Source organism: Patella vulgata, chromosome 8 (genome assembly GCF_932274485.2).
Source record: "Patella vulgata chromosome 8, xgPatVulg1.2, whole genome shotgun sequence".
NCBI lineage: Eukaryota > Metazoa > Mollusca > Gastropoda > Patellidae > Patella > Patella vulgata.
The window spans coordinates 32,738,317-32,763,198 of record NC_065886.2 but is presented as its reverse complement, the minus strand read 5'-3'; the positions used below and the strand labels follow the sequence as shown (position 1 = coordinate 32,763,198).

The 24,882-nt window shown below is 38.0% G+C and overlaps 1 protein-coding gene across 1 annotated transcript; it reads left to right on the top strand.

Moving 5' to 3' along the window:
• Nucleotides 1-929: 929 nt before the first annotated feature.
• LOC126830463 (alpha-galactosidase A) lies at nt 930-23,563 on the top strand. The gene is made up of 7 exons (XM_050560851.2): nt 930-1,081; nt 2,132-2,306; nt 4,416-4,590; nt 5,473-5,555; nt 18,171-18,332; nt 22,343-22,543; nt 23,306-23,563. The coding sequence occupies exons 1-7, from the start codon at nt 1,011-1,013 to the stop codon at nt 23,561-23,563; spliced, it is 1,125 nt and encodes a 374-aa protein (XP_050416808.2). The 5' UTR covers nt 930-1,010.
• Nucleotides 23,564-24,882: the final 1,319 nt, after the last annotated feature.

The window sequence follows — 24,882 nt, the reverse complement described above, 5'->3', positions numbered from 1 at the left end:
CATCCAAGGAATGACTGATAGTATACTTTTTTTTGTCAAACATAAAGTCAACAATAGACTATTAATAGCCATCGAAGATAAAACGTCTATACATATATTATTATATCCTATATACATCTTAGCTGTGAACCCTTTTACTGTATAGTGAAAGAGGATTGGCATAACACCCAGTTGAAGGTCTGTAAAACAAAATCATAAAGCTTTCGGTATTAGACTGAGAATGCCTGGAGCGTTCCATGGGTTTTTCGAGCGTCATTTCTCATTTTCAGTAGTGTATGACAAAGGGACTAACGAGGAACGGGCCCATGGTGGTTCAGAAAGTAGGACGTTGGCTCGCTAATCTTGAGGACCCGTGTCGGATCCCTGCGTTGACAGAGAAAGTTCATTGGGAAGTTCTGGCGCCCCCCCCCCCAACCACATTGTCAGTGGTGCATGACAGTGGGCCTGGCATGAGACAACGTATAGTCAGTCGTTCGGAATGGACGAAACACCGAGGTCCCGTGTGCAAGTAAAAGAAGCGTTGGAATTGAAATAAGAGTAGGCCGTAACGCCGCTGTCCGGGCAAAATTTCACTCATAGCACTTAGAAAGAGTGAGAGAGAGTAATGGGTTTAACTTCCGCGCGACAAAAACTAGGTTTATTTCGGGACTAACACATGGTTGAATTTTATTTCAATAATTCGTAGGGGTCTTTAGCTGTAGAAGGAAATCGGAAAATCGGGAGAAAATCGACGACGTCTGACAAAGTCTGTTACAGGTGCCATCTGTCCAGACTGGGTTGAAGGACATTTTATCTTAAAACACATCGATAATTTATGTTTTGTTTGTCTCCAAAAATTGGGTAACTGTCTATTCCTAAGTAGAAATAAGGAAAGCTCAGGTGCAGCTGTCGGTACTTGACCTGTTATTCTATATTTATTTCAGATGAGATCTGTGGTATTATTTGGTATTGTTTTGCTATTCTGTAACCATGGTTACAGCCTGGACAACGGTTTGGCTTTGACTCCACCGATGGGGTGGTTGTCATGGGAACGTTTTCTGTGTAATACCGACTGTGTTAACGACCCAGATAATTGCATCGGGTAAGTGGCGACGTTCTTGGACAAATGCCTAAGGCGATTTATGTCCCACTCAAGGTGACCGTGGCTCGCTAATCAGTAGGTTTCCCCTTATCTGTGGTGCAGGATGGAGGTCTGTTAAGGGCAACGTCTAATAGTCGTTCGGATGGGACGAAAAACTAAGGTACCGTGTACACTTTGGCTTTCACGTAAAAGAACCCTTGAAAGTTGGAATTCGATTTATGGGAAGGCCGACACGCGGGCAGAGTTTACCTTATTGCATACTGAATATGACGTATCTCTGTCTTCATTGGCCCACTCGGTGCAGTAAAATAGGAGTTTGAACCCCATTTCTCCATTCAAGGGAACATACAAAGTTAAAGTAGTCGCGTATTAGGGTAGGTTTCCTAAAATAACACGCTATTATTATGTTCTGGGGAGCCACGGTGGCTGAGTGGGTAAGACACTGGCTCGCTAGCCTGGAAGTCGCTGTTCGATCCCAGCGTTGGCCGAGAATGTTCATCGGGATATTCCGGCGTGGTTTCCTCTTGTCGGTGGTGCAGGTTGGAGGCATGGCAAGCACAGCTGTCTAGTCGTTCGGAGGGACGAAAAACCGAGGAAACTTGTATACATTGGCGTATACGTAAAAGATCCATTGGCAGTTGGAATTCGATATAAGAGCAGGCCACAGTGCCGCTGGGCGGGCAAATTTTCCCTTTAAGCATACTGTATGGCGTATGGCAAGCACAGCTGCCTAGTCGTTCGGGTGGGACGAAAAACCGAGGACATTTGTATACATTGGCGTGCACGTAAAAGATCCCTTGGCAGTTGGAATTCGATACAAGAGTAGGCCACAGTGCCGCTGAGCGGGCAAAATTTCCCTTTTAGCATACTGTATGGCGTATGCCCAGTCGGAGCAGAACAGTAGGACGTTAAACTCTATTTCATTTCATTTCTATTATGTTCTGTATTTCTGTGGGTAAATATATTAGTCAGTCAGTAGGGATTTACGTCTGCTTTCACCTAGGATGATATCGCAGACAAAGATTTCATTGATTCTCATATTTATTTCAGTGAGAATTTATATAAACAAATGGCGGATCGTATCGTAGCAGACGGATATAAGGATGCTGGCTATGAATACGTCTGTATAGATGATTGTTGGTTGGCTCCCACTAGAGATGCAAATGGTCGACTACAGCCTGATCCATTAAGATTCCCTGGTGGAATTAAGGCTTTGGCTGATTATGTAAATACATTTTATGTTGTTTATTTACATTTAAAGATGCATTATGTAAGGCTTTAGGTAAATAGAGAGAGAGAGAGAAGTGGGGTTTAACGTCCACTCAACACAATTAGGTGAATAGCTGTCCGTTCTCGCAATAATAGTTCCAAAATAGACATGGTGAAATAAATATATATTTAATTCTATATTTTATTTGAGCGAAGTTATCAGTGTTATCACAAGCTAGTCTCGATTGTCAAGTATCATGGCTGCAATAATGAATGAATGAATGATATGTGGTTTTGTGGCACGTCAGCTCCAACCAGGCTATATTGCGCCAAACATATATGTTGATTTATTCGAGACAAAACAAATGAATTCACAGAAATATATTTATGTCCATCAATAAAAACAAACACCACAGATAATTATCAAATAAATATCAAGGATTCTATGAATATAAACAATAAAAATGAAAGAAAACCATTTATATACAATGACATATACAATAAAAACTTATAATAAACATTTGTCTCTTTAGCATATTACAATATAGCTCCGGTTGTGGAAATAAATGGGGGGGGGGGGGGGGTTGGATGGCTGATTGGTTAGCGTGCGCGCGCTGTATCATAAAGTCTGTCATTGAGTCAACTGGCGTGGTTTCGAATCCCCGGTTGTACGTGGCAAGGAGTAGGGTCCCCTGTCCAACCTCGTGGGTTTTCTCCGGGTCCTCCGGTTTCCTCCCACTGCTAAAGACCCCTACGCGCAAGCGAATTATTGAAATAAAATTAAACCATATGTTAGTCCCGAAATGACCTAGTTTGTGTCGAGTGGACGTTTCACCCCTTCTCTCTCTCTCTCTCTCTCTCGCAAATAAATGGTGTAATGTGTGACAGCGGTAATATTTTGATCTAATATTCTAGAGATGCTTGCTCTCAATCAAAATGTGCTTAAACGCCAAAGGTACTTGACAATGTTCACTTTCCGGTTGAGGCGCTCGCTTTAAAATGAAAATAATGTGTTCTAAAAGTATGACCATTGCGTGAGCGACACAAAACAATATCATACCTCCTGTTGGTGCCTGCAAGATCCCAAGACCATTGCCAGCGGTCACAAAAGAAATGATTTATTGATAATTTAAAATCTTTAAAAGGTAACGTCTGCTACTAATGGGTGTTCAAGCTGTTTATTGTTAATTGCTTGAAGAGGGGGCAGAGACTCTGTAAAGATGACATGATGTAGTGTTTTGAAGTTTGGATGAACTCCAAGGTCTCGAGAATGGCCTGAAGCTCAGCTGTAAATATGGAAGCAGGAGGTGGAAGACGGACATATTTATGTGGTCTTAGATGGCGTCACGGTAGTCGAAGCTAACCGATCACCACCCTTCGGACCATCCGTAAAAATAGGAACATGATCACTATACTTAGACCTTATAGCTCTCTAAAGAGCGATTGGAACACCGTCGAGCTAGTATCTCTCTTATTGTTGAGTAGGATCTAAGTCTTTAGGGGAGCTATAAACCACGGTGGAGATATAAAGAAAGACTATAGCTACAATAATAAACAATGTCACAATTATCCATTTTGTTATTAAAATGTTAAATGTAGCGGTTGTTCTGACTGATTCAAAAGCTAAGCCACCCGATGACCCAAAGTGTTGATAATGGTCTTGTCATGTTAGTAAGTGCTTAAAGGGGCATTAGGTAAGATTAGATAAATAGCTGACAGTTCTCGCTATAATACAAAAAAGTTCAGCCAAAGTTCACTCTGGACCGAGATATTAGCGATTCAATTTTAGTCTAACCTCGGTCGTCATTATTCACTTTGCGATAATAAACAAAGACTCGATTATCCATTTTTACGTTTAATTATCCATCACAAAATGTATTCTAATCCACTAAATATCGCAGGCTAACGATGGCACCGAGAGGTGATTATGGTCTTGATACGTCTAATTAATAATTTAGATAACATTTCAGGCCTGAAGAAACACCTGCAATCGACTGATTTAGCTCTTGCATAATGCATGTTTAAATAACAATTACAAGTTACAAGTCGCTGTTTTTATTATATTTTGTATTAATCAATAACGTAATATCTAAATAAATACCTTTTCCATTTCTGCAAACTCTAGATTCATTCAAGAGGACTGAAGTTTGGCATATACGAAGACTTTGGCGTTCAGACATGTGCCAAGTTTCCCGGAAGTGAATACCACTTACAGTTAGATGCCCAAACGTTTGCTGATTGGGGCGTGGATCTACTGAAGTTTGATGGCTGCAATTCTAATCCAGCAGACATGGCTCGTGGTATGTTGTTCTTTTCAGTCCCCGTTGCCAGTCGTTCAGAACAGAGGGCCTGGCAAGGGACACCGCCTAGTCGTTCGGATGGGACGAAACTCCAAGGTTCCGTGTACACATTGACGTGCACGTAAAAAAATCCCTCGATAGTTGAATTTCGATATAAGAGAAGGTCGCTGCGCCGCTGTCCGGCCAGAATGTCCCTCATAGCACACTACACTGTATGGCGTATGGCCGTCATCATTAGACCAGTCGGAGAAGAAAAATAGAACATTAATCCTATTTCATTTACAAGATATGGATGGATGGATTGATTTCATTTCATTTCTTTTTAGTGACAGTTTCGTGTGTACGAAGGGGAGAGGTCCGGGAGGGGGGGGGGATATTTTATTTTTTATTTCAACTGCATTCATTGAATTAACGTCGATTAAACAAACGTGCGAAGCATTTTCGCCAGTTTAGCCTTGTCGCCATTTTAGCCTCAGTCTAATTCTTACCCTATAATGTTTACACCTAAATGAACAGAAATATTGTCTCCGAGCATCTGAGTTTATCAAGTTCTTGGGTAAATTAACACTTGCCATCCCAACAGAGAAATTTACACTGGCCCTGGCACCAGATGGGATATAACGTCCACTCGACATAAACTGGATTATTTCGGGACTAACATGGCAGAATTTAATTTCAATAACTCGTAGGGGTCACCGAAGGACGCGCAAACGCACACAAAGTTAGGCATGTGACCTTTACTCGTTGTCACTTAACCCAACGGCAGACCTTATGATCTAGAACGCACGCGTTAGACAACTCGACTACCAAACAACACCTGACTTAAGAATAATGTTAATTAATAATGTACTCAGGGACGCCATTTATTGTATTGTATTACAGGTTACCCTCAAATGAGTATGTATTTAAATCAAACTGGTCGACCAATCGTATTTTCATGTGAATGGCCGCTATATGAGACTAAGGTAAGGTTTGAAAATTAAGGATATTTGTCAAGATACACACATCAAAACGTTTAGGACGGGACGGGACGGGACGGGACTGAGGAGGGGGCACTAGTCTGCGGGATATGTTCATTCTGGTCGATTAACTGTCTTTTGACATTGACCTGGTGTCACAGACCTGCCCTAATACCGCAACAGAAAGTGTTTATTGTAATCCCGTCCTCAACATTGCAGACGAACCGAGACTTTATGGTTACCGGTACTTAATTAAACTGCTTCCCTGCGTCTATATGAACATGAGCCCCAAATGCTATTTAACTACACAGTACTTATAATAAAGTTTAATGTAACAGTTCAACGATAAGATCAGCTACAATTTTACGACTTCACAAGTTACAGTCTTAGCTTACGTACAGTGTGGCATGTCAAAACGTGGTTTGCTAATAACCATTCAACAATTGAGCTTAAATACAAAAGTTACCGTAACACTACAGTTTACATTTACACAATGTCATCTCTCCTATTCTATCAGGATGGCTAACCGCCGAAAACTACTGTAAACTACATGTATACACAATATCGATAAAACATCATAATGGCTAGACTGCCTGGCACACACGCCATGTTTCCTACCCGGAACGCTCTTCTCTCTTTCGCGCCAAAAAGCATCATGTGACTCATTATTCTTCATTTTACCGTTATGATTGCATCATCTACTCTAGCAACTATAGATTAGATACTGGACAGGGATCTCACACCTGGACATAGTATTTTGTAAAGCAGGGTGGTGTTGGTGAGTGGTGGTCAATCTAGAAAGGGATACATTAAAGTTTTATATGTCTATAAATTAGTAAAAGTTTTAAGAATCTTCGGAATCAGTCGTTCACTTAGAGTATGCATTGTGTTTTCTTCTGCGTAAGGAGTGCGCATGTCAAGGGAGTGCTTTGATCGGTAGTGGTGCAACACGGCGTCTTTTGTAGAAACTAAACACTCATGGTGGGCCTTACTGTAGAATTTGGCAACCTTATGTATCTCCATAAAATACACACATTCCGGTTTAACCAAGACCTTTGAGCGAGCTCCCTGGTTTGGAAGAACTTTTGCATGCGTAGTTTTAAAAAAATACGTCATGTTGTACTTCATTGCGTCATTTCTACCTGTGAAATTTTTAACAGTTGAGTTGAGAAATGTGGGGAAAAATGCACAAGTAAATGACGCCGCGGCACAGTTTTTATTTTGACAATATTTGTCAGTGATGCCATGCCATGTTTTAAAAAGAGAAGAGACAACTACTTCGTCAACGTCAGCGAATAGAACGTATTTTGATTGGTACATGTTTCTGTACAGACAGTCATGCACATGTGCCAGTTGTCCATAATAGTGAATGTCAGACGTGTTAATGGGTAAATTCCATTGTTGTAACTTCACTACACCATTTCGTTGATAATATCTCAACACATCGTCCACTGTGGAGTCACGAAAATCATACATCATAAACATTTCCATACCAAACATCCGATCAGTTTCCATCATTTGAATCAGCGCCATTTTGTCATGAAAGTCATAAAAAGCCGGAACGCATCGAGTGAAATTACGTTGCACGATGGTGTGTTTTTGAACATGGAGGTAATTTGATAGGTTCTTCATTGGTTCTGTCTCTAGTGTGGAGCTGGGCACAACTGAGATTATTTCTGGGTTTGGTGATGAATTCGTCAGCTTGCACGTGATAATGCCCGAACGGTACCTGAAAAAGACGGGTCAATAAGTACAATTAAACCTCATTATGTCGAAGTTAAGAAAAGATAACTAGTCACCAATTCGGACTAGACTGGCGCGTGCCTCCTCATTGATTTCATCACATTTCGTTGTCATACACACTCGCTGTAATTATATTTCCACTTACACATGGTTTATATATAAATTGTAAATACACGTATCTATATCTGACAGGATGAGGGGTTTAATATATATAACACCGAACAAAATCAAATTTGTGTGAAAATTATTCTACACAGGTTTGTGTTGTTTTACATTTCATTAACACAAGCTTGTGTTGCTTTTAATGCAAACTTGTGTATATTTTTTTTAATTTTGTGAGTTTGTTTTTCATATAAGCATGTACCATCAACAAATATTTTGTGGTTATGAAATATGAACTCCATAGAAAGTTTGAATTTGAGAGCCCACAAGTTTCTAGACTCACTTGGATTGTGATTATGAAAAGACATTTCAATTCAGTCGTTCGTGGGTGAGAGGGAGGGGGAGTGGAGGAGGAAGGTGGGTGGAGGAGGAAGGTGGGGGGGGGGGGATCGTAGCTATGCAGAAAAATGCTGTAAAGTGACCTCTTTGGAATGTGGTCGTTACTATAGGTAATAGTTTGGTCAAAATATAAATTACAAAACAAATACCAACTGAGTTGTTTATCATTTGATAAAATAACAATTGATCCATAATCATTTTCAACTCTAATCAACACAATGAATTACAAGGCTCAATTCGAACCCATAGGAAGGGTGTGAGTACTAATTAATCAACTGATTCGTTAAAATGAAACGACAAGAATTCATGATCAGTTAAAATAATAGAAGCCTTGAAACATTATTCGCGTCCTATAAATCACGGTGGACCTTATATTATTCTGTTATGAATTACATGTAAGTTTAATCTATTACCATAGCTCAAATTGTTGTTTGTTTTGTGCAAAAGTCTAATCTATCATTAGGTTTCAACTGAAATTATAACAATAAATTAAAATAAAGTGGTCGAATTATGACAACGTAATTATTACTTCTTTTTTCTTTCTTTTTTTGAAAAAAAAAAAAATTATTTGTTTGATAAACTCGAAATTGGACATTAATGGTTAACTGAAAAGTAACCAATCAAATTTAATTTCTCTTACATCAATATCAAATCCATCTCATAATCGAATTGTTCAGACACCTTGTATTGATATTTAAGTTTACTATACTTTATTTACTATATTCTGTGTGGTAAATTTTTTCTTGGAGTATTATGCTAGTATCAAAAGCGTGCTGATATCGTCTTTGAGCAGCTGTTTTGTTTGGGGTTTTTTTTTGTTTTTTTTGGGGGGGGGGGTTTGTTGAAAAATATAAATGACACAGAGAATACAATACCGCAGGTTTTGTTTGGGTTTTTTTTTAAAAATATAAATGACACAGAGAATACAGGTTTCAAATTATTTACAAAAATAATACCACGTATTTGTAACATTTAATTTAGCATCGATATCGTTTCTATGTACATTAATAATTCGTTTCGTTTAAAACCCACTGCACCAATATATCGATACGTTTTCACCGGAAGTGTGTATTCCAATGGCGGGAGACGAGGGATTACGGTATCTTAAAGAAGCGTTCCGGTAATTCAGCACTCTTATTGGTCTATCTATTTTTTCTGAAATTGTGCTTAATCATCATAGTTGTTCCAATACTTAGACTGACCAGAAACTCTTCGACTCGGGCCAGAAGGTAAGAGTCTATAATGAATTTATACGCTCAATGAGTTTCATTTATTATGGGTGGGCGCCATTTTTAATTCTGGATTTTCTTTTTTGACATTCTGGATAAAATAGAAATTAACCCGTACATGGGCTAGATAATAACTTCTTGCGAGTTTGTGTTATTGGTTTGGTTGAAATGAAATCTAAATGCTTTTAAAAAAACAACAAACAAGTAGACGTTTTCCTATAACACGCCGTTTAACCCTTGTGTCTGTGTTGTATTATTTAAGTCACAATTAATAGCTAAGAACTGTATATGTGGCTCTTCCAACTCTTCCAGTTTTAACAAGTCATGGAGAATTTACCAAGTACTCCACAAAGAAAAATTGGTAACAATTTAATTTTCTTTTTATACTTTCTCTTAACAATGTCCTATAATTATTACTGTATGTAAAGATACAGTCCTACGAAAAGTGTTTATAGGTAGTTATAATACGTCCACTCGAGACAACCTAGGTCATTTCTGGACTAACATTAAGTATTCGTTGTAACGATTCAACTTTCACAATATAATAGTTTGTAGAGGATTCATGTAGCGCAAGAATCGCCCTCAGTTTTTAATTGAAATAAATGTAATGTAATATTCTTCTTAAAGGGGCATTAGGTATGAATAGATAAAGAGCTGACAGTTTTCGCTATTATAGTTAAAAAATTGAAGAATTAAAACACAATATGCAGAAAATTAACGATAAATTGCTTCACTTTGAACCGGGATATTAGCGATTTAATTTTAGGCTAGCCTCGATCGCCATTACTGCTGTTTATACGATAATAAACAAAGTCTCGATTATCCATTTTTACGTTAAATCATCCACCACAAAAATGTATTCAAATCCATTAAATATCGTAGGCTGACGATGGCATCGAGAGTTGATTATGGTCTTGATAAGTTAATTTTAATTAAAATGTCTAATTAATAATTTAGATAACATTTCAGACCCAAAGCAAGACCAGCAATAGGTAGATTTAGCTCTTGCATAATGCATGTTTAAATACTTGGATTGCGTTCATTTTCCAATGGGTAAATATCTATAGGCGTACGAGCCGGGTGGTAGGAAGCTGTCCCGGCCCTTAACTTTTGGCCAATCTGACTTTTCGGGCAGAAGGTTAAAGTGAAAACAAAATTTATTATTTCATCTGGTTGGAAAATTAAATTTCCCGAAATCTAATAAAACATTATTTTACTTTTCTTTTAAACTACCAATTAAAACATTTTGTCTGGAGCCACGCTACTTTGTGTGACATTTTTCTAGCATCGATTAGTATTTGTGAATGTAGCTGCAACAGTCTGATTGGATGGTTGGAATTCAGGTCGGCATAGAGTGGGATTTCGATTGCAAACCGATTTGAAACTTTTAAGTTACTTAATTCACGGGCTAGAATAGCAGCAAAGCACATTTGCGCCGGTTAAATTTTCAAAATTTCCCCATACCCCGCGACAGTTAAATGGTTGTTTGGGATTCAGATATTTTGTCTAAGGTAAACTATATTGGAATAGCAGGAAAACGCTTTTGCGGCAGATAAATTTTCTGGCTGGAATAGCAGGAAAGCTATTGTTGAAGGGGGGGGGGGGCTACATGGTGCACTCCGCTCCCACGCCACTCGCACCAGAAATTTGTTTGGGGATTTCAGGTTCTGCCCCTCCCCCTAACAGTCATCGAGCCCGTACGCCTATGCTCCACAGGACAATTTTATGTGTACATTTATCACATACTTCTAGATTTAATTTGGTAAGAGGACACCGGTGAAACATTCTTTGTGTTATTGTCCAAATGTTTAAACAATTCACTCACCCTCTTCTTTATATTACATATTGTTGTTTTAGACATGTGGCGGGAGCATAAAAGGTCTGACTATTCATTTTCACTTTCATAATATAACACGGTATATATAGAGCAGCGATTTTTTTTTGTCACTTTGTAAAGTGCTCCTGAACACGTTATATGAAAGGGCGCACTAATGATAATAAAAAATAATATTAGAATTTTCATAAATCTATACAATCTGTTCGATATAGGCTATTTTTGATTCTATAACTTTGTACATGTAGAAGCTAAATGATTAATGATAATTGTAGACACCCTATATTCAGAAGTCTATACAATCTGTTGTATATAGGCTACTTGGTTTTAAATGATATTTCTAATTCTATAACTGTATAGACATTACATGATGTATTATAACTTTAAAAAAAACATTATTTATATCTATATGTGTTGCCTTTTACTCCGTAAACCAAATTTCCTCTGGGATAATTAGGTATTATGGTATTCTCGTTTTTTTTTTTAAAAAAGTAGTTTTATTTACTCCACACTACCAATTAATTTTAATGTTTTAGATTAACAAAAATGGCGTCACTGTCTTCAATCGTCGTAATGGTAAAATGACATCATGCCGTCTCCAGTTCTTGCTTCTTGCACGTAAACGATTCCGAATCCACCATAGTACAAATATCCATTTTAGTCTCAAATATCAAGACTTTAGTAGTGATTTTGGACCTGGGTCTATAACTGGGCAAGACAAAAAAGTAATATGCAAAATGAAATGAAATGAAATGTTGTTTTATGACACGTCAGCTCAAACCGGGCTATATTGCGCCAAACATATGGTGAATTTTACGAGACAAATTAAAACAATATCACAGAAATATATTTACATATGGAAATAAAAACCAATATCACCGAAAATATAATTAAAAAACAAATACATCAAATCCTTTAGATATATAAACATCAAAGTTGTTTAATTGAACATTGTGGACCATAGAAAGTTTATTTATACTTTTTATGGCCTGCTTTTTATTTTTCAGGCTTCGAAGAGTATTTGATGTATGATAACAACAACGAGAGAACACAACCATACATTTTAAATATTAAACCATCTAATTTATAATTCTGGAAAAGAATGCAGTGATTGTAAAAGCATTAAAACATTTTTTTGTTTAATGTTAAAATATCATTCCCAAACACAAGAAGGGGGGGGGGCAAGAGAGGGCTACGCCTGAGGAGGAAAGGGTTCCATTTCAATTTATAACTTCTGTAACAGTGCGTTTTGATGGGGTTTATTGTTTTGTGTGTATGAAATATTACTTTAAACCCTGTAAGTATTTTGTAAATGTCTATTATATTTCATTTTCTTGTAGCACTTTTCAGTTTTTGGAAGTATTTCAATTTAGAGTATAATTAACCTTATTAGTGCTTGGTTGGGTTGTATTTAGATAATTAGATCTTTTCGGGGGTTGGGGTAACGATTTTGTATACATATCTTTTATATTCTCAGTGTTTGTCTCTTTTTAAAATTTAATAGCTATTTTTCTTTTTGACTTGGGGGGGGGGGGGGGGGTGATAGTATAACACAATTTTATTAGTATTGGAATTAACTTTGTTTATTAACCTTCCAAAGGTCTATTTAGTAATGATTTGCAGTATTAATTTAAATTTTCCTATCATTTAATGAATAAATAATAAGTGATGTGTAGATTTTGACACAAGCTTGTGTTATTTGCCAAACTTTAACACAAGTTTGTGTTGTTTCAGCACAAGTTTGTATTGTTGAATAGAGACACCTAACTTGTGTTGAAAATAACACAAGTTTGTGCTGTTTCAACAAAAGTTGTTTACAGTGTATGCCTGTTCCCCAATCGCTATTTAGATACAATTCTGAATAAAATGTTGTTTATAAAAATAAAATAAAACATTTTTAATATTTTAATACTTACTTATATCCCCATTTGGGTTCAGGGATATATTCTAATACAGCTGGATAGAAAACACGTTGTTCGGATACTGTATGAGACACACACTTGAAAACATCCGGCGTTAAATGGTCACGCAGTATGGCTATAATCCGTATAACAGGTGCGTGTCTGTTGTCGTAAAACGCAGAATAGACGTACGACTCATGTACATCACCCACTGGCTGAAACCCAGATTTTTCCCGGGTTTTTTTTTCTTCCCCTGTCAATGATTGTGTGTTGTTCTTCATTCCAATAAAACGCATAAAGTTATTCGCAGATATTCCCATTATAAATATACCTAGTACACTAGCAACAATAATCGTACAAAATAAAAATCGTAAATATGTGTTCATTTTGATTCAGTTAATTTCCTGTCTTTCAGTATCTGTAATATGACTGATTAATATCAGATGAATAAACACCAGTCCTAAACATAACGTATTAAACATATATTTCGTACGGAAGACCATTAGGATCAATTAGTTCAGCTGTCTAGTCGTTCGGAACTTCGGATGGGACGTGCGTGCGCGTAAAAGACCCCTTTAATATAATCGTAGGCCATGCCGCCGCTCTCCGGGCAAAATTTCCCACACAGCACACTGTTGGGCGTATGCCCGTCTTCATTAGCCCAGTCGGAGTAAAACAGTTGTACGTTAACCCCCATTTCATATCATTTCATTTCTTACTGCGCCACCGAGGCTCCCTTTTCATTGAAACAAATAGTTCTGAATATCTCGTAGTTGACGCATAATTACGAGATAATTTCAAGCCCATCTGAGATAGTTAATTCAAAATTATAAGAAGGTTTTTAATTAAAATCCGTTTTTCCGAGATAGTTTTGATGAAAATTCGTAATTACGAGATAGATTTGATTAAAATTCGTAATTATGAGATGGATTTTATAATTCGTAATTGCATTTTTTTGCTCATTTGGTCTTCCGTAAGTGGATAAAGAAGGCGTTGGGTGAACTTGACACACGCCGATGATAACGTACAACCAGATACGAATAGTATTGAAACCAATATATCACTCGGTAGATTTTTTTTTTTTTTTTGTCATTCAATATGTAAGCTAAACTAAGATAAGATTTTAACACCCATTAAAGACACTTTCGATTATTTTTTTTTTGTTTGTCATTCAATATGTAAGCTAAACTAAGATAAGATTTTAACACCCATTAAAGACACTTTCCTGCGTTGAAACTGTATGATTTGATGATATCTTTGGACAAAAAACATATTAAAACTAGAGAGAGAGAGAGAGAAATGGGATTTAACGTCTAATCGACACAAACTAGGTCATTTCGGGACTAACACATGGTTCAAATTTATTTCAATAATTCGCTTGCGCGTAGGGGTCTTTCGCAGTGGGAGGAAACCGGAGGACCCGGAGAAAACCCCCGAGATTGGACAGGCGACCCTTGTCACGTACGGAATCGAAACCACGCCAGTTAATTCAATGACAGACCTTATGACACATATTAAAACTAATTAATCTATCAAAAATTTGATTCAAATCCCTCTCAAACTTTTGAATACGCGGGTATGTCTGTTAAGGCCATGTCTGTCACCCCGCTTCTTTGAGGGAATGTCCATTTTTCAGAATGCATTTACCATGCATATTGAGGCTTAAGTAAATTCTTAATTATTTTTTGACAACTTCTTGTTCCGCCGTTAAATTGCAGGGGCTTTTGTACGTTGACACATCTCAATGTTCCAAAATCTCCTAACGATTTGATCAAGAAATAACAACCGCCCCCTCAGTCAAGCTAGCACACAATAAGCTGGCAGACAACAGTCGGGTTGCCAATTAGTGATACCTTGACATTTTTGCCCAGTGTTTTGGGTTTTTTTTTCGGGTAATCCAGTATTTTTCTAGGACAATTTATCTTTAAGGGCAGCATACAATATAAAAATGTACATAAATAAGGATCAATATATCAATATATAAATATCGCCAAATGGCAAGGCGGCCGTTGAATCAGGTCTGTCATTGAGTCAAGTGGCGTGGTTTTGATTCCCCGCTTGTACTTGACAGGGAGTAGATTCACCCTTACAACCTCGTGGGTTATCTCAAGACCCTCCGATTTACTCCCACGGCTAAAGATCCCTACAAAATTAAATCATGTGTTAGTCCCGAAAGGACCTAGTATGTGATGAGTGGAGGTTAAACCCCATTTCTCTCTCAACATTGTTCATAATCATGTTAGGTGTTTTTATCGTATTATAAATATTTCCTTTAAAAATATGAGCCAGATAGTTGTTATTTTACAACCAGGAAAGATATTCACAGGAAATGATATCAACTCAAATGGAGTTTAACGTCTTACTTTCTCTGCATTAATGAGGCGGGTGAGGAAATCAATTATTTTATAGGCTGCTTCGGCGGGCCACAGTGTGTTTAAACCTAATAGCCATTTGATAGGGTGCACTTGCAGCGTGATCTGCTTTACCAACCTTACTACTTCTTACTACTGCTTGACTATATGCTATATATAATATATAGTCAAGCAGTAGTAAGAAGTTTTATTTTAATACCCTTCAAGTGCCTGTGGAACTTTCGGCATTTTCGAAAACCCTATTTCACAGGGCACTATTTCAATGAACTCAAAGGCACCAAGAAATCGGCTTGAAACAATAACTGTAAATAAACCAGTATGCACAATAACTATCGATTCACTTAATTTGTGAAAATTAAAACACAGACCCATTTAATGACTAGAGAAGCCTAGTCCAAACGTCGCTCAGTAATAAGCTGTAATTGTGTTCCATAGAATTGCCACCGGTATATTCCAGTTCAATTACTAAATTTCATTGAAACAATATATTAGCAACTGAAGTAGATAGCTTGTCAAACTATATTTTTAACTTGTGTGATCATTTATCTGTTTACAGACATTAATTCGGTAACTATGACGTGATCTTGTTAAAGACCATGTATGTAACTTGACCCAAAGTTGAATAATGTTGTCATAGCAGTTTATCAATTAGATCGCTTAAATGGGGTTAGTGTGTGTGGTTGTCTGTTTGTAGGGGAGGGAGTGGGGTCTAATATGCGCCTTTTAGAACATAAGGTCTGCCACTGAGTCAAGTGGGGTGGTTTAGATTCCCAACTTGTACAAGGTTTCTGGTAGACTGTCCAACCTCGTGTGGTTGTGTGTGTGTGAGTGGCTGTGGGGGGGGGGGGGGAGGCTAACATACAAGATACAAAATTTGTTATCTAGGTTAACTTTATTGATATAATACGAGTTGACCTTATCTCTAACATACAGTATTTGTTTTCTAGGTTAACTAACTTGATATAATACGGGTTGACCTTATTCTAACATACAGTATTTGTTATCTAGGTTAACTATATTGTTGATTTATTTGTTATCCAGGTTGACTATATTGATATAATAGGAGTTGACCATATCTCTAACACACAGTATTTGTTATCTAGGTTAACTATATTGTTGATTTATTTGTTATCTAGGTTGACTATATTGATATAATAGGAGATGACCATATCTCTAACATACAGTATTTGTTATCTAGGTTAACTTTATTCATATAATACGAGTTAACATTATCCCTAACATACAGTATTTGTTATCTAGGTTAACTACAGTGGACTCTGTCACATCCGACATCGTGCGGGATCGTTACAATAATTCGGATCACACAGCGTTTCGGAATACCGAGTTTTCTCCAAAACCGGAAATACTGTAACTTCGAAAACCGGAAGTATTTTTATATTGTAGCTTCGAATCACCAGAATGCTATTCCCTTTATAAATGATAAACTTTTCTGTACTTTCAAAATTTTATTATATTAAGTAATTAACAATAACAATGCATGCGTACAATATATTCATAAATCGTTTACATGTAATATCAATGCATGCGTACAATATATTTATAAATATCAATGCATGTAATCGTTTAAAGTAGTTTGCTTAGTTAAGATTACCGGAAGCATATCGTAAGGCGGAGTCCTGGGCAACATCTTCTAACAAATGAATTGTTGCGATGATCTTTTCGTCCTTAATCTGTGCGAAGTGTTTAATGTCGTTGAGCATGCGTAGGAATTTTGAATAGGTCAAGTCTGTCGTTAATGTATATTCTTCATCGTCCCCGTCTTCAGTCAATTGTCATTTATAATCTGTCGTTCTATGTCCAGTTTTTCAAGCCAATCAAAGTAAACGGCACCTGTCATCCAAGCTTTGCGATTGGCCGACCAATTGACTGGCAGGTAGATCTTGTCCACTCCCTTAAAACAACTCGGGTTCACTGCTTTACCGATCAAAGTAATCAACACAGTTTTAATCTCACCGATAATTGATTGGTGATTACTTGTTAATCTTTTCTGACTTCACACCCATTGAGTTTTAATCTCACCGATAATTGGATGCTTCACACGCACCGTTTGAAGTACGGATTATACGGTGTCGATTCAATGGAAATTATGTGACGGGACGACTGATTGATTTCGGAATCCGGAACATACAGAATTCGGATTTACCAGCGACTTTTTGGCTGAAGTAACAAGAAAATAAATCGGGACATGAAAATCATACCGGATGTCACAGCAATCCGGAGTGATCAGAGATCGGATGTGACAGAGTCCACTGTATATTGATACAATACGAGTTGACCTTGTATTTGTTATCTAGGTTAACTATATTTTTATTTAATACGAGTTGACATTATCCCTTACATACAGTATTTGTTATCTAGGTTAACTATATTGATACAATATGAGTTGACCTTATCTCTAACATACAGTATTTGTTATCTAGGTTAACTATATTGTTATTTAATACTAGTTGACCATATTCCTAACATACAGTATTTGTTATCTAGGTTAACTATATTTTAATACGAGTTGACCTTATCTCTAACATACAGTATTTGTTATCTAGGTTAGCTATATTGTTATTTAATACGAGTTGACCATATCTCTAACATACAGTATTTGTTATCTAGGTTAACTATATTGTTATATAATACGAGTAGACATTATCCATAACATACAGTTTTTGTTATCTAGGTTAACTATATTTTTAATACGAGTTGACCTTATTTCTAAATACAGTATTTGTCTTCTAGGTTATCTATATTGATATAATACGAGTAGACATTATCCCGAACATGCAGTATTTGTTTTCAAGGTTAACTATATTGTTAGTACGAGTTGACCGTATCTCTAACATACAGTATTGTTATCTATTATTGTTATATTATTGTTATATAATACGAGTTGACCTTATCCATAACATACAGTATTTGTTTTCTGGGCTAAAAGTTGTTTTTAGCGCTGATATGAACTATTTTTTTTTATCTAAGCTAATTATTTATTGATATAAGTTTTGACTTTAAATAAACCTTCTGTTATGTAGGCTAACTATGCTGATATAAGAAAAGCTTGCAACCAATGGAGAAATGATCACGATATTGCCGATGACTGGAGTAGCGTTTTGGATATTATAACTCATTATGGTAAAAATGAAGGTGATTTCGCATCTTTTGCCGGACCTGGTGGCTGGAATGATCCTGATGAGGTAAGTAATATTTGTCACATCGTGATTCATGTTGCATTTTACCTGCCCGAGAGGAAACCAGAGCTCCGTCATGTGCCAGCCTTTAGTTTCTCCAAAAGGGACTTGTACCCCGAATCCAGCGTTGTTTTCAAGTTGGAGATTTCAACGTTAACGCCAAAATGACGTTCGCAACGTGTTGACAAAATGAGTAAAGTGAACCTGATTAGGGTAGAGTGAAATCCTTATACGGCATTTAGTAATTGAACATATGATATAAAACACAAATTTATATGGAAAACAATCACTGGGTTTATTTCACACTACGTTTCAACAAGTTCCTCTTGTCGTTCTCAAGTAAGTAATGACAGTATAATAATAATAATAATAATAATAATAATCATTTTGTATAGCGCTGAGTGCTCCAGCTAACAGCTGCTCCGCGGCGCTAAAATCAAGAAATCAAATTATATACAAGGTTGTATCGTCATTACTTACTTGAGAACGACAAGATGAACTTGTTGAAACGTAGTATGAAATAAACCCAGTGATTGTTTTCCATCATATAAATTTGTGTTTTATATTATTAGGGTAGAGAATTGGCAAGGCGCCTAGCGTAAAAATAACTGCAGTGAAGTTTTGACAAATAACTGGAGTAGAGTGTTAGCAAGACGCCTAATGTTCAAATGACGGGGTTAGACATGTCGACAAGACGTCTAACTTCAAAATAACTTGCCTAAAACGTTGGCAACGTCAGAATGACTGGGGTTAGGTGTGAAATTGTTTAACGCCATACATAATATTATTTTGACTGGGTATTTCCATTGTTTCGAATAACAAAATGAAGTAAATGACGCATTTTGACTAGAGCTCCCCCTCCCACACTGTTTCGAATAACACATTGATGTGAATAACCATTAGGGTGTTTCACCTTTCACTTTTTTTGGAATTTCTAAGGTTTCTACCCGTCACCGAAGTCCACTCGGGGTCAAACTTACACCGTAATATTTTCAGAATTTTCTTGCCGAAAATGGCTGCCGACGGCCATTTTTTCCAAAATTGCGACTATTTTCTGGATTTTCGGACGTTTTGAGCTTGACAGATCACTTAGAAAGGCCAGGTATGGCTTGTAATGTGTCTATTTTATGCTTTTCAGGTATATAGAGTCCATTCCCACTATCTTAAATAAGATTGTCAGAATCCAAGATGGTGGAAATCCAAGATGGCGCCCAAATCTTCTATTTTCGTGACATGGAAAAGCAGTTTTCAAAGACTATGTCATTCTGAACATCATTTTGGCCCTGATAATAAATTTTGCACTCATAAAATTCATGATCAGGGCCAAAATGATGTTCAGAATGACACTGATCTACCTTTGGTTGAAAATGGCGCAAGGTAATGACTGAAGGTGAAGTTCCGATGGAGTATATTCACAACACTATTAATCTGGCAGAACTATGACTGAACCTGGAAATTGTTTACAAAGTTTTTTTTCATGATTGATTTTAGTAGCCTAAGGTGTCCTCTTTCAGAATGTGCCGGGTGAACCTCGGTAACCCTTGAGCGTTCTGAGAAATTCAAGATGGCATCCAAGACGACCGGCATTTCACTAAATACACTGAGCTCGTTCATTATGTTGTGGCGATTTCACCAAACCAAACTATATCTAGAGACAAATTATATATTTCTTGATATAGTAGCAAATGAGTGATACAATAACACTACATACATGCCTATCAGGAGCACCAGGACCACATGGATCGGCCCTGGAAAGGGGGGGGGGCACAAGCTGTTTTTTGAATATTTAAAAAAAACCCAACAAATTCTACCCGTAAAACACGAAAATAACTAGGTAATATTCAGTTTAATCGTCTAGTCATGTTTCTGGCTGCAACCTGCAAAATACTGTATAATCTAAGCCATCCCTAGTGTTGCTACAAGCACGCGTACTACATGTCACTCTTGCATCCACATCTGATGAACCACGTAACAGACTCCGGAGCACGTTGACCGGTTGTAATGTTCTCAATTTAGTGTCCTTAACCAAGCAATATAGTTCCTGCGGACTACGATCTTCCAGTCAAGGCCACACAATAGCTTGGTGATGACATGTTTTTACGTTCCCTACACATGCATCATTCTTTGGAGCAAGACTACATGGTTTAGGTGGGGATGATGACGACAGATTTCCCGTTTTGGATGCCTATGCCCTCCAACGTGTTTCAGACAGCGATTTGCAATAGCTCTGTCTATAACAAGCTTCTTACAATGGAATCACCAATCGAGGAAAGAACAACCGTTGACATTGGTTCAACTTCTGAGAAACATGTCCAGTACCATTGAAATCCTGTCAGCTCATGTTCTTACTGGATGTGACACAGTTACTTGCTGTTACGTCGTGGGGAAAGGAATAGCTTTGAAAGTGGTGAGAGCTTGATTGTATTCTCTCTCCAGACGCTCTAATAGAATCTGTGCTTGTACAGGCCACTGTACATGTCAGTTGGTTATGGACAAAGTTCTAGCAAATCGATGTCCGAAACACGCTGGAGGGTATGCACAATTGGACATCCAAAACTGAAATGTATGGTCAGCATCCCCCCACCCAACCATGTAGTCTTGCTCAACGAATGATGCATTTGCAGGGAACTTGATCCGGAACTGTTTTACTGGGCGAAGGTTACTACAGTGAGAACATTACAACCGGCCAACATGCTCCAGAGTCTGTCATGTGGCCCTGGAGCTCCTGATAGGCATGTATGTGGTGTTATCATATTACTCTTATGCTCCTATGTCCAGAAATATAGTTTGTCTCTAGATATCATTTGGTTTGGTGAAATAATCGCCCCCAACCGCCGCTAACGAGTTAAAGGGTCGTATTATCTGGTATTTTGGATTTTACTATCATCTAATCACCCCACAACATAATGAACGATTTTAGTGTATTTAGAGAAATGCCGGCCGTCTTGGATGCCATTTTGAATTTCTCAAAACGTTCAAGCGTTACCGAGGTTCACCCGGCACATTCTGAAAGAGGACACCTTAGGCTACATAAATCAATCATAAAAAAACTTTGTAAACAATTTCCAGGTTCAGTCATAGTTCTGCCAGATTAATAGTGTTGTGAATATACTCCATCGGAACTTCAAAGGTGCATCAGTGTCATTCTGAACATCATTTTGGCCCTGATAATGAATTTTATGAGTGCAAAATTTATTATCAGGGCCAAAATGATGTTCAGAATGACATAGTCTTTGAAAAATGATTTTCCATGTCACGAAAATAGGGAATTTGGGGCACCATCTTGGATTTCCACCATCTTGGATTCTGACTATCTCATTTAAGATAGTGGGAATGGACTCTGCACACCTAAAAAGCATAAAATAGATACATTACAAGCCATACCTGACCTTTCTAAGTGATCTGTCAAGCTCAAAACGTCCAAAAATCCAGAAAATATTCGCAATTTTGGAAATAATGGCCTTCGGCAGCCATTTTTGGCAAGAAAATTCTGAAAATATTACGGTGTAAGTTTGACCCCAAGTGGATTTCGGTGACGGGTAGAAACCTTAGAAATTCCAAAAAAAGTGAAAAGTGAAACACCCTAATAACCATATTTTAATCACATATATCACCTAATAATGTAACTTCCTGTTCTGCTCCGACTGGGCTAATGAAGACGGGCTTACGCCATACAGTGTACTATGGGGGGAATTTTGCCTGGACAGCGGCGCTACGGCCTACTCTTATATCGAATTCAAACTTCCAAAGGATCTTTTTCGTGCACGTCAATGTGTACATGGTACCTCGGTTTTTCTTTCCATCCGAACGACTTTGTCTTTGTCAGACCCTCCATCCTGTACCACTGACAAGGCACCTAATAATGTAAATGTCGGAGACATCACTTCGGTGGAAGTCGACGTCAAAGTAAGCTGTTACACACACTGTCAAAAATAGCCTAGTCTAATATAAGCAAATAATGAAATTCAGTATTTAGGACGTTTTATTTCTACAACAACAAACAAATATTTTTTCAGTTAGTTATTGGAGATTTTGGCTTAAGTCAAGATCAAGAGAAGGTGCAGATGGGAATGTGGGCTATGATGGCGTCACCACTTCTCATGTCCGTCGATCTCCGAAATATTCGAAACGAGTCACGTGATCTTTTAATTAATAAGAGGATTTTAGCCGTTAACCAAGATAAGATTGGAAAACAAGGGAGATATATATTTACAGTGGTAAGTAAATCTAAGATGCTAGTAGGGGAGAAATCATTGTCTTGTGTCGCCCAAGCGCGATGAGCAGCACATCGAATAGCGACTTGGATCTAAAACCAAACGGTCGCATTCTCTATCGGTTGATGCCGGAATACACTTCGTATATATGCGTGTAGGTAGGTAGGATTCGTGTGAATGTATGAGCCTAACAGACAGCATGGTTTAGGAAGTAATCAGATTTTACAGGGTTCCGGATGCAGACCACCAATTAACTTCTCTTTTGCGATACCCATCTCCTCTTTCGAAACTATGTTTTTATAAAACTCACTATGAGCCGAAATCTACACTAACCCCTGTGCGCATGAGAAATGATAAAATGGGCATGTGCCTATCTATCGTTGAAATGAAATGGGGTGTCACATCCTACTTTTCTGCACCAGCTGCATTAATATGCCATACAGTGTGCTATGGGGGACTTTTTGCCCGAACAGTGGCACTACCGTTTACGCTTATATTGAATTCCAACTGGCAAGGGTTATTTTACGTGCACGCACACGTGTACCCGGGACTTCGGTCTTTCGTCCGTGACACGTGACAGGCCCTCGGTCCTGTGCCACTGACCAGGAGAACCACACTGGAAAATCCCGGGGAACTTTCTTGGCCAACACCGGGATCGAAACTTACCCCCCCACCCCATACTCCCTGGGCCACTGACCGGAGGGGAAGTAAACCCCCATTCCTTTCTTGCAATCTACACAAAATGGATTTTCTCTCTGTTTACAGTCGACTACAGTGGATGTTTGGAACAGAACAATTCTACCAGAAGGAAGCGTCGCAGTTGCTTTTCTTAACAGAATTAATTACGGTGGGCCTAGACAAGTTATTCAGCGCTGCAGTGACCTCGGATTAATCCGACCAAATGGTTATGTTGTAACAGATGTATTCACCGGTGACGTCATAGGGAATTTTAAACCGAACGATATCCTCACTATCGATGTTAATCCTATGGGATTAAGTATGTATACCGCTAATCCACTATAAAATGATATACATAATTATATTTTTTTTACGGAAAATAGAAATTAAAAGAAGTAACTCCGCTTAGTTTTAAAAACTCGTTTGGTTTTTTTTAATTTATAGGCTTAATTTTTTACTGTATATATTACATCAGTCCATTCCATTAAGTGGACGTTGAAGATTCCGTGATTGGAATATGCTCGGGGTTAACGTGTCGGTCATTATGAGACTAATAATATATTATTATTTTTGTTTTATGGTTATACGTGTGTGGTACAAATAGTAGGGTGGGGTACCCAACTGTGGCGTTTTCCGCCAATGCTCATCTTCGAATTCAAACCACCAAGAATTCTATTACGCGCACACCAACGCAGGGGGTGGGAGCATAACTAATCGCAGTGCCTCGACGTGGGTATGGGTGGTTCTTCCCGAGAACAGTTTGAAAGTTTGAAGACGATTTCCTTGCATCTGGGGCTATTTCCGAAGGGTGTTTACTCCTTTAAATGTATAGATCATCTCCCAGACTCTCTCCTGGGTTTCTCCTGTAACCACTCCCTCGTTTTAACGACAATGCGTCGCTTTTAATTAATTATAAACCCCGAAGACGCGGTGGATCTTTTCTGGGCCATGTTGGGATTCGGGAAATGGATGTTCTCTTCCACTTTCCACTGCCCTAATTACCAACGTATCGCCCCCATCCCCCGTTTCTTGGGGAGGGCCACGCCTCCATTCGCAGCGAGTCCGTGGACTAAATGATTGATTGGGTCTTGGAAATTCAGGTCAGCCACCTAAGTTAGGCTATGTTGAACCACGTTGAAGTTCCTTTATCCACTGGCTGGAATAATTTTCAAAATTATAGTCCGTCGACTGTAAACGATTGATTGATTGATTGGAATTCGAGTCAGCCAACTTGGGCTGTATTAGACCATTTCGAAGTTGCTGTATTCACAGGATAGAATATCAGGAACACGCTTTTATCTGGCTGTCAAAATTTATTGGCAGGCCCCCACACTATAAAATCCGCGCAAACGGCGCGGCTGTCTGTATACGGGAATTTTTTTACAGCATTACAGGCCTGCCCTCCTAACATTCATCGGGCCGTACGCCTATGCTTTCTTGTGGATCACATGTCTCTCCATTTTGAGACGTCTATATCACTACGTCTATCCCCCGCATCCATTCACATTTGATATTATTGCTGTTTGGGTAGTTTGTCCTGTCCGCAGGTTTGTCTTGTTTGGTGTGTTGTGTGTATAGTGTGGTCCTTCTGCAGTTATTACTATAAATTATGTTACCAATTACTTTAGGACTAGGCACACCTGTAAATTTTTCTACAATAAATC